This window comes from Carassius gibelio, chromosome B1 (genome assembly GCF_023724105.1).
Source record: "Carassius gibelio isolate Cgi1373 ecotype wild population from Czech Republic chromosome B1, carGib1.2-hapl.c, whole genome shotgun sequence".
NCBI classification, from domain to species: Eukaryota; Metazoa; Chordata; class Actinopteri; order Cypriniformes; family Cyprinidae; genus Carassius; species Carassius gibelio.
In genome coordinates, this window is record NC_068396.1 from 14,960,638 (window position 1) to 14,972,384 (window position 11,747).

The 11,747-nt window shown below is 35.2% G+C and overlaps 1 protein-coding gene across 3 annotated transcripts in view; it reads right to left on the minus strand.

The window, feature by feature from the left end:
* lrba (LPS responsive beige-like anchor protein) overlaps window positions 1-11,747 on the minus strand; it is a 235,502-nt gene that overhangs the window by 25,362 nt on the left and 198,393 nt on the right. For all 3 annotated transcript variants that reach the window (XM_052547153.1, XM_052547152.1, XM_052547151.1), the window contains exon 47: window positions 3,767-3,934. In XM_052547153.1, the coding sequence (XP_052403113.1) occupies window positions 3,767-3,934 (168 nt within the window). The remainder of the gene's footprint in view (window positions 1-3,766; window positions 3,935-11,747) is intronic.

An 11,747-nucleotide genomic window follows, 5' to 3' on the forward strand; every position in this document is an offset into this window, starting at 1 on the left:
TTGCTTCGCGATGAGAGGAATAAGACATAATTCACCCCAAAAAGATGTGTAGTTGAGGATTTGAGATCAGAAAAAAAAGAATTAAGCACTTTATTCAGCAAAGATCATAAACACGAGTAAGTCTCTTTTTATTTATTTATATACTTGTACCAGTTTTCACATAACGTGTAAACATTTTACTAGTTAGACTTTTTCCAAACTATAATTCCTGACTAAATGTATAATCAAGTAAAACAGTATGAAGTTTCAATAAAAATATACAATACTATACCATTCAAAAGCTTGATGTAAATAATATAAATGTAACAAATAAATGTAACTGTAATAAATGTATCAAACAATGCTGTTCTTTCAATTTATCCCCATAAAAAAAAAAAAAAAAAAAACTGAAAAAATAAACTGTTTAACTGCTTCCCAAGTGGATATTAAATTATGTTGTGGGATAGTTAAATATATTCTAAATAGACTACAAACATAAAAATATATATACATTTATTTTGTCCTCACATTTTTTCTTGTAACTCCTCCCTCACAGTGGCACAGCTGACTGAGAGGCTCATTATGCAGCTCATTGTGAAGGCCTTTGTCTTCTCAGGTGTAAATCACAATGATATTCATGATAGTGGACGCCTACTCACATATGACTTTTACCAACAAAAAGTGTCTTGGAAAATTTAAATCAATATATTGTTTTCTGTAAGTGATTAAACGAGATGATTTTCACATAATTTAGCAAGAAAAATTCTAGGCTACAAGCTCCAGTTCTCAAAAGTCCCGGAAACCAATGTTCTGTATGTTTTTTATGGCCTTATTCAAGTGATTTAACATTTTTAGTTTTTCACTAACCACGCGTAAATTTTTTTTTCTCAAAAACACAATCATATACATACATGCTGCTCACATATTGTTATAGCATGTGCCGATTACAGTGAGATTAGACTTTAGCCATTTAGATATTTATAAGAAACTGAAAAGAGCACAAATGTCACATTCCCGTTACATATTACATACTCAACCCTCTACATTGCAAGTAAATCACTCGCATATGCGACTAAATCTTCACTCTGGGCGACTAAAAGATGTCTAATATTAGCCAATGGCTAATAAATTCACAGATTTTACTGGTCAGTCTGTGAGTTGGAGGCTATCAGAGTAAAAGTTTAGCACAGATATATTTTTACTAGCCAAACACTCTGACTGAGAGCTTCAGAGTTTCACTCTCCATCAGTGATCTGTGATATTTTTCATTTCATCTGAAAGGATGCGCAGTGCACCAGTGTTTGTGTATTTGACTTATCGTTAACTCTAGTGTGAAGGCACACACTTCGCCATCGCTTTGTCTCACACACACACGCAGAGAGAGAGAGAGAGAGAGAGAAAGAGAGAGCGAATTGACACGACACATGTAAATTATATTCTTTGTTGTATTTTTTGGTATAATCAGTATTTTTTCAATTTTTTTTCCAGAAACACTGAATAACCAAAAAACACCACCTCCAATCCAGTTAAAATGTTCAGTTAAAATAACTAATATGCATTTAATTATGTTTATCAATTTTAATTCAAATTACTTCTAATTTATTTTTAAATACTAATAAAGTTATATCATTCAATAATACTTGATTATAATATGATAATGCATGATAGACTGATGTAAAGAGTGTACTTTCAGTTATTTAAAAAACTGCCATTTTACAAAAACAAAACCACACATTATATGTCAGTCTGAGGAGTAAACTAAAAAATTGACTAGCCAATGGCGATTCAATTACCAAGGTGTCCGTAGAGGATTGATACTTCACAGCTTTTTGCAGCAGTTTGTTCAACCTTTTACCTATGACATCATACGGTACTAAATTTGATGAATTAAACAGAGGCTATGAGGGACGAAAGTCCAGTGCATTGAATTTTTCACTGTAGTGAACCTGTGTGTTGATCTTATAGCTGATCACATCCGCAGGAAATTTAGGCAAAAATGTTTCACTGCCTGAACGATCAACACCAAAGCCCACAATAGTACACAAACAGCTGAACTTTCATCTCTTGCATCAATGTTTTGATTTGTGTCCTATTTAATATGCCATCTTCTCTGACTAAAGTCTCTATATATCAAGGACTTGATGCAATCTGGCTCACAGTCCTGTTAGGCTCACATCCAGGACGATAATGTAAGGAAGAACCAAATAACAATGTCTTTAAATGATGGATTACAGACCACCATGCCAGGTTCAGTAACACCAACATCCTACTCGTCCAGGATGATGTAAAGCAGATAGTCTTGAATGGTAAATGTTCTGTAGGCCAGGACTAGATGCTACTGTATGTGTACTGTCCTTTAGAATCACTTCTGGTGTGAACAGGGCTTCTCACATCAATTCAAACCTGCAATTCACGACTGAGGCAAAAAAAAAAAAAAAAACATTATTCTGGTGAAAGAACGCAGATGTTCGACAACTGTTATCTATAATGAAAATCATTTAGTTACAATGTAATAATAAAAAAAATGAACCAGTTTTGAATAAGAACTGGTTCTCGGTTCTCAAAGCTGTTATTTGTGTCTCAGATCAGATCTTTCTCTCAGTACCTGGACATGTTTGACGGACATCTGTAGCTGTCAGTGGGGCAGTTAGTGAGCTAGCTCAGTTTGAACTGGTTTGTGCTTCTGTGTGGCAGATTCCAGAGTGAAAGAGATGAATAATAAATGAGTTTGGGATAGAGAGAGAGAAACACCGAAAGAGAGATTCCTATCGAGTCTGTAGTTTGTCTTCATGGTTCACAGTAACAGCTGAACAAATGTTTTGTAAGTGTCTGCTGAAGCTCAAACCTGTTTACAATAGCTCTGTTCCAAAACCTAGTGTGCTGCTTCTCTGCTAACTGAAAACACGGACAGCATCTTATATCTTATCATTTTTTTCTTTTCTTTTACAATATTGAATTAAACATAAGTTCGGGGTTTTATGGAGGTCATTATGCATTCTATGATATAGCCACTTCTGCAAAGGATACACTTGAAATTGCCGTAGAATTTTGCCAAAAAAAGCTAAAAACCATTAAGTCTACTTTTTGGAACAGTCTGTGTGTCATCTTTGTGAGAGAAAACACTACTTGTCTGAAGTTTGAAATAATCTCTGTTTGAAAGTCTCTTACTGCATTCATTTGATCAAAAATACTGTAAAGAATAGAAATAAATAAAAAAAAGCATTTGATCTGTTTTCTGTTTTATGTTTTAAAATGTAATGAATAATTTATTTAGCAGGCATGCATTAATTGATCAAAACAATAAACACGTTTATAATATTATAAAATATTGATATCTTTTATGTTGTTCTTTTGAACCTTCTATTAATAATAGTAAAAAAAAACACTGAAAAAAGTATCACATTCCACATTAAAATATCGAGCATAAAAGCTATTTTATAACATCGTTAACAACACAAATCATTATTGATAATTGAGTACCAACAATAATTAATAATAACTGAGCACCAAATCAGCATATTACATTGATTTCTGAAGGATCACGTGACACTGAAGACTGGAGTAATGGCTGCTGAAAATGTTACTTTGCCATCACAATTTTAACATTTAAAAATATGTGCAAATATAAAACAAATAGTATACTTCACAATATTACTGTTTTGAACAAATAAATGCAGTCTCGGTGAGGATAGAATAAGTTTTTTTTTTTTTTTTTACATTAAAAGTATCTTAATTATTCCAAACTTTTGACAGGTAATGTATGTGTAAAAGAAAGAAACCCACTCACCTCTCGGAGCATGGGGTCCGATATGGAGCTGAGGTTGACTGCTCCTTCATAAGTCAGGTAGTAGAAGACATTGAGAGCTCTGATGGCCTCAGGTCCCTGCTGCTTGTATCCAAATATCAAATCAATCCACTGATGCAGCTGACAGGACACAAACTCACTCTCCAGAGCCTATAAAATACACAAGAGATAAAACCAATGTCATTTAGACTCTGACACAAGACCAAGAGAACGCACCACCCAGAGAAAAGCTTCATCAAGATGTGGGTAAATAAGCTAAATTGAAGGTAGTTAGAGAATTAAACCATGTGGCACGACTGCTGCGTGAATTCACCCCAAGATTACGATAGATTTGTTATTTTCCTTTTTTTTCACATGCCCAACAACTCATAGAGAGCTCCTCGGAGAACGTAACCAAGTAGCATGGGTAACGGGATCTGTCAAAATGTGCTTTCAACAGTCACAAATGACATAATACACACAAATTATAAGCATATGCTTCTAGGACAGAACCGCTGGAGCACAGCAGATCGTCTTACATGAGCAGGATGAGATATCTTTGCTCTTTTGTTTAGTCTCATCTCTACGTGCTGCGGGGCGTCTGAGTGTGTTGTTGTTTTCGAAGCTATGATTGTTCTCTGACTGTCATAACATTGAAACACAAGCTGTTTCTCTCTTCATTAGCCGTCCAAGGAGGGCCTCCGTTTATGACTGCTCATAAAAAACAGCAATTGTGTTAATTTGCTCAAAGCTGTGTGGGCACAAAGGCCTCTAAACGAGCCCAAATGAGTATGAGAAGAGCCTTGATTGTCATTGCTGCCTTGTGTCACATTAATTTCGAGACAAACATTAGGCCCTGCACTTAAACGGCAATTTATATCATTTAAATGCTTACCGGAAGGGTCTTAGCATCACTCATTTAAATGTGAATTCGCTGACAGCTAATTCCGCTTAATTTGCACTCCAAGCTTTCTTAATTAGAACTTTAAATCAGAAGGGCAATGAGAGATGCTGTGAAATGTGGCATTTGCAATATGACAACAGGTCTGACGGCAAAACAGTTCAGTTCTTGTGCCGTGATAACTTTATACGTGATTGATGCTAGCAAGAATTTCAGAAATAAATATTGGTTAAATATTAATAAAGTTATCTTTTGAAATAACAAATGTATATAATTGTTCTTAGTTTTTCTTAACGCAATGTTGTGCATGCAAAGGTGAGAAATAATTGCTTAGTTTATAATCAGGATGGTTACTTACTAATTATCACTCTATATTAAAATACTATACTTTATACTACATCACTATACTAAATTTTGTCACAGAAAAAGTAACAAAACTAAATATTATATTTAAATACTATTACTTTACCTATTTAATAAAACATGTCAATATGTACTGTATTTAATCGGATAATTTAATAAAATCAGATAATGAGATCATTTGTAGAATCCTTTATTAATTAAAAAAATAAATAACTATTTCATAAATAGTTGATCATTTTCTTTCACTGTTTTATTAGCATTCATTTGAAGTACTTGCCTAAAACATTGAGATTTATTCCACTTAATCTATTTTCCTACACCAATTCTATTAAAAATGACCCGTTCCCCGAGTCTTTTAGTTTATTATGTGGATGGATTGACCCGGTACTGTTCCGTGACTTGCCTGTTTCCAAATTTAATGCAGAGGCTGATGGGCATTTAATGTGGGCCGCCATCTTGTGTCAATCAGCGAGGGGAAACAAAGAGGGGGGCAATGTTATAGGACTCCAACTCTCCTGAGGACTGCCTTTATGTTAATCAAGGAACTCTGAAATCAGGAATGAGATGGGAACCCTGCTCAGGGAGGCCTGACCTCATCAGAGATGCAGAGAGCGTTTGGTAGGGTCTCCTGAGGCAGGGGTGTCACTCGGAACCCATGCTCTTTCATCAAAAGAGGAGGGGGAGATGTGTACCTACAACATTAGATTCCTTTTTAAAAATGACTACACCACATACTCTAACCCGGAGGGCATGTTTGTATATATACATAGAAATGTAAGTGCTTTCGCAATAAAATGTCAGGTTAAGATGCTTGATATGACAGACTTACATCTGTCTAAAGCCTATCTCATAAATGTGTGGTCTCTTAAAAAAAATAAAAAAAAATATAAAAAAAACACCCCGGGCCAGTTTACAAAATAGCGCGCACACACACACACACACATTTTTATTTTATTTATATATTTAAATATATATTTCTGAATGAAGACACAGATCTTACCACATCATGACAAAGAACAAAAGCAGGAAACTATCAAAATGTTAATAGGAAGAAGACATGAAGATATTAGTGGATAACAATATTTTCCTTTTCATCGCAAAATGCTATTGTATGCCTCCTGAAGATTTGGAACATAATAACACATTTAGCCTTTTATTGTCTCTTATGGTCCACTTGGGATCTTGACAGCCATGGTCACTACGAAATACTGTTTTATTATTATTCAAAAATATTTCAACATTTGTGCTCCACAGTAAAAATGTCAGCATACGGGTCACGAGGGTGAGCAAATAATACAAATCTGAATTTTTGGGTTGAACTATTCCTTTAAATTCATGTATATGTACAAAAGAGGCCCAGGAGTGTGTGAGATGTAGCTCATTAAGATTGCTCATATCTGGAGAGCATTATTGATGTGCCAATTAGTAGAGGCAGTATGTCCCATAAAGTCCACCGGGAATCATCAGCATTATGAAAATGTGTGTGTGTGTGTGTGTGTGTGTGTGTGTGTGTGTGTGTTGTGTGCTGGCAACTGTGGGGTGAGGTCTCTGCTGGATCAAAAATGCATTCAATTTTATTTCAGCAGTGCTTCTGTGTTGTGGAAAAATGCTATGGATGCATCAAAAAATAATACTTGCATCTTAAAAACCTTCAAATTTCAGTTTATGCACTAAATGATGAGCTCACCACCAGGAAATAAAACAGCCCCGAAGACTTTTTCCCTTTTTCCTATTTTCATTAGCATCTGATTTCTAGAGAAAACATAGTACCGTTAGACACTAATGATCTTTCAAACATGTTTTTCTTTTTTTACGAGATGGATCTCTCTGAGCTCTTATGACTTTCATTGACCATTTCCCTTTCTTTAGCAGCCCTTTAAAAACATTTTAAGGACTTAAGAGGTAACCTGTCTGTAGCCATGTTAAAATGTCACATAACAAATCAATCTGGCTGTTTTACATTAGAATACAGGGCTGTCAAGGGCGAAGGAGTGCAATGGCGAACACACGGGTGGACGGGTTTATTTGACTGGCAGCTGGATTTGACAGTATTGATTAAGAGAGATTGTGGTGGCCCTAATCACACATGTGGACAGTGCGCTGAGACCTCGACACAATGACAGACCACACAAATAAAACACATGCATCTATGGAACAGATAGTGAAACCTATTCTCAAACTGTGAAGCTTTGTTTCAATATTTCAATATTGTCTATTTAGTCACTGATTGATTTATTTGAGAAGTAGTCCTGTAATAAGCTGGATAATGTACAGTTGATCGGATCACATTGTTGAGTTTATTTAGCAAGAATCAACAGCTAACTGTGCTGATATCAGTGTAATTAAACATATATCATTCTTCATCTACAACGAACTTCTTCCACATCGGATAACGAAATCTCTGCCAACTTTAAACGACACCTGTAATGTTTATTGTCAATCAAAAAGGATAAGCAATGTCTACTTACAGCTAAATTACAACAATATTTGTAAAGTAAAAAAAAAGTGCAGTGCGAAATTTTTAAATCAAAACAATAGGAGGCATATTTGCTATATATTAACTATGAAGAAAAGGGATTTAAAAAGGGCTATGCATATAGTCTGATAAAAGTTTTAGCTCCGACCTCATACCGTTTTTTGGGATACAAGTAATCTTTTCCCATCTTTGTTATAGCAAAGTCCATAAAGGATATTTTTCTGAATAAGCTGTATATTTTCATTTCCCATTTTTTTATTGACTGACCTCTTCTTGAAACACTTATGTACCGGACATGGCCTGCTATACAAATCAATTCACAAGCTTTTAACCAGCACGTGAATTCACATAAGACTGCTTCTACTTGTGATTATTTCTTCAGGCCATTTACAGAAGGTAAAGGACACTGTCATTTTTACCTGCAATGTGCAGTCTAGAAAAATGACTGACCTGGACACTCTGGTTCAAGACCAAAATCACGGATAAGCTCTGGTAATTATTACTTTTCCTCAGCTCCCCATATAAAACTACTTCTGTCTGAATAGGCCTAAAGAAGAGACTGTAATTAGAGGTAGCAGAACAAGACCCTTCATCCCAGAATGCATCTGGCTGAGGTGCAGTGCAGAAAGAATTATTTGGATAGCTGTTTAATAGTGGCAGGGCCTCTCAAATGACTGTGATTCAGTCTGGTTCAGTCTGATTCAGTCATGAGACAAGCATGTGTGTGTCTACAGCACACAAAGAATGATTAGAATAGATGGCTGAGCTGATTAACTTCTACTCTGAGCTCTTTAAGTCTACATAGGGCGACTGATCAGGTAATGACGTATTTTTATTCTGAGAATAAGTGGTAATGTAAATATTACACTGGGAGAGGTTGGAGTATATTTAAGTCGTCCTATTTTTTCCAACAATGGTAACTCTTTAAAACAAGGTTAAATGTACATTAGTCAATGCATTTTGTTTTATAAACTAACAACAAACAGCATAAGTCTGTATAAAATCTAGAGATCTTGGGCTGTCTCATACAGGCTACTGCATATAGCAATGTGACTGTTTTATGTATGTTTTTTTTTTGTTGTTGTTGTGTTTTTTTTTTTACCGTAACAAGCAGACTAAAAGTTAAACATGAAGAGATACCGTGGATACCAATTTATTTGCTATGCTCAGTAATGTAAAAGAATGCTAGACATAGCATAACTGCTTTTAAATTGACTGATTGAATTGAATTGATGAAATAGCCTAACCTAAAAGAACAACTTGTGGATTGATGTGAATGCCAACAAGTGGGAATAATACTCTGAATGCTTGTGGATTAAACATTGGTGATGATGTTCATCACCATGGATTGATTTGATCGGGTTACAAGAAAAGGTAGGATATGGATTTAATTGTGAACTGTTCGTAGGCCACTGATTTTATGATTGATCATGCTAGCTATGGCTTTCGAGTCTACACGCGTCCAAATAGAAGTGACAGCCTGGTGAATAATCTGCATCATGAAAAGAAAAAAATATATATTTAAAGGTTATTCATGATTACGTATTGCTGCTAAGGTATCTAGTCTTCACAGAGTTTTGTTATATGGAGCTGTTGGTAGATCGCAATCTATCTTATTCGTTTGTCTACACCATAATTAAAATGCGGCAGACTTACAGTAAAACAATAAAGTGGACAGTAAAACAAAGGAAAGAACACCGTATAACTTCAAATTGGCACCGTAGCTTCATATTGAGGCGTGGCTAAACAAAGTCAGAACGCTGTAACTCAATTTGAGGGGTTCCAAATAAAGTGCAAGAGCGGTAACTGGTGTTGGCCTTGGCTTCTCCGGGACTTTACAGGGAAAAACTGTAAACTTATGTTCCCAGAATTCTCTGCGTTGCATTTCAAATTTTGTTTGAATTTGATGTTTTTTCTTTGAAATAACTAATGTTTCTTCTTAATTTTTTCTCATCTGTTATGTTTATTAGGTTTGTATGTTACATAAAATGTTGTTAAATTAATGTTTATTTCATATTTCAGTTTAATGAGTCTCACCATGATGGTGTTTAGTGCTTGTGTGAATGACACTGTCTATCACACAAGCTGTCACTGTCACTGTTCTATGTATCTTATTATTTAAAAGCTGCTTGTGATGGGTTTTGTTTCACCACGTGACTCTCTCATCACCACCTGCTTTTGGTGGTTACCAGTCTAATACAAAGGTACAAAACAGATTTCAGTGCTTCAATAAGTTTGTATATTAATATTATATCAGTTAAATTATGGTATTAAACTGTAAATATAAAGTAAAACCGTTAAACCTACAACAGTGTAACTGTATTTTTACGGTATAAAACCGTTAAACCAAACCAAAAATGTATTTTTTACGGTATAATTATGGCAACCACAGCTGCCGGTTTTTTACCGTATATTTTACGGAATATTTTTAACAGTGTTGAGACGACCCATTATTTTCTCAGAAAAACAACAAAATTGACTCAAGATATTTATACACATGATAAAAGGATGTCTTGAATGTCGCAAAAATATAAATAATTAATTTTTGACAAAAATCTAAGTTACGGTCTTTTGCCTTTGCACGACAGTATATATAAATATATACATGCATGTGTGTATTTATATATACATAATAAATATACACAGTACACACACATATATTAGTGCTGTCATCATTAATGCATGCGATTAATTTTATAATCCTTAACGCATTAAAATAATTTCACACAGTTAACCCAAATTACTGAAGCATGATTTCTATTCTAACCCTTTAACCCAATTTTTCTTCTCTGCTTGCGATCAGATTGTTTTAAGCTGCTAAACTCCGGTAAAGTGTTCAGCCCCAAAATTCTTTTTTTTCTCCTCCATTTATTTATTTATTTATTACATGGCTCTGTGGAATACTTGATTCTGATTGGTCAGTCGTGACAATACAAGGTATGTTATCCCAAGATACCAAATGGTAAATGCTAATGACACGGGTAACAGCAGTCGATGCTGTACTTTTGCTTGAACTATTTTTTTCTTGGTGGAAGCTTTGTGTTTGTTTAGCTAATAAAATATTAAAACTCGATTCAAAATGGTGTACAATTGTTTAATTACGTCATCCCGGTATCACGGACTTGCTCTCGTTTCATACAAACTCAGCTGCTGCCATTTTGCTACAATTGTTTTGTATGCTGTAATGTATTATAAGAGAACTAACAAACTGGTAAGATTTTCAAACATTTTCGTCCTAATTATTTTATTGCTTTAATTATTTTGTGGTGAAATATTGTGTAATAAATAGTTTGACCGCACTGTTTCCCTTAAATGTCCGTCTAGTTTGAACTTGCCGCATGCTCACAACTGCTGTCTTCATGGAAGCTTTGCGTTCAAATAAACTCAAATCAATATTACATAAGTACATTATTACAAAACTGAGTAATGCCCCATGTAGATGTACAGTGTAATGACCTTTCCTGTTTCAAGTATAATGCATCATAACCCTAGAAAAGCCCAGGGCAATATCATTCATGAGTATATCATTCTCTGCCTATTATGGCTGGGGTACATGTAAGGTGACCCTGAGAATCCCCAGAAGTTTAGCACAACAGAGTCATACGAAGCAGCAGTAAATTAAGATGCTCTGCTGTTGGTGTGAATGTTGATATCTGGGGTCAGTGACTTCCATGATGGATGTCCTAAACTTGTCGTCCTTGTCGAGGTTGGTTTGAAATGCAGACGGGGTGAGAGTGATTGTGTGTGTATGTGTGAGAGAGAGGCCAACGAGTTGCACCCATGCTGAAAATTAATTTCTCTATTTATTCACAGGGCATGCTTGAGTGAATGACTGTGAAGGAGAAATTCAAGGCTAAGATGCATTTCTTCCTATCCCACAACAACAAGCTGTGCACACATGCACATCAACAGGCTGAAGAAAGAAACTTCTGGAGTCCCGTAAAGTGTGTCAGCTGCAGTGGATCATGGTATTTCACAGGCTCCTCTCTACTCCCTACATTACATCACAAAGGAGGAGGAATCATCACAAAACAGCTCATGACAACACTAGCAGATACTGTGCAGACACATGCACTCTATTTCACTCTCAGAAACCGAAATGGGAAAAGAAACTAACACAGTGCGAAGGTGTGCAGATTGTAAGAAATATCAGTTTTCATGTCATTTATATAAAACTGATTAGTAAGAAAGCAGTCATTTAGCAACAGTACACTAACAGTACACATAAAGGTTTATGTTGTACT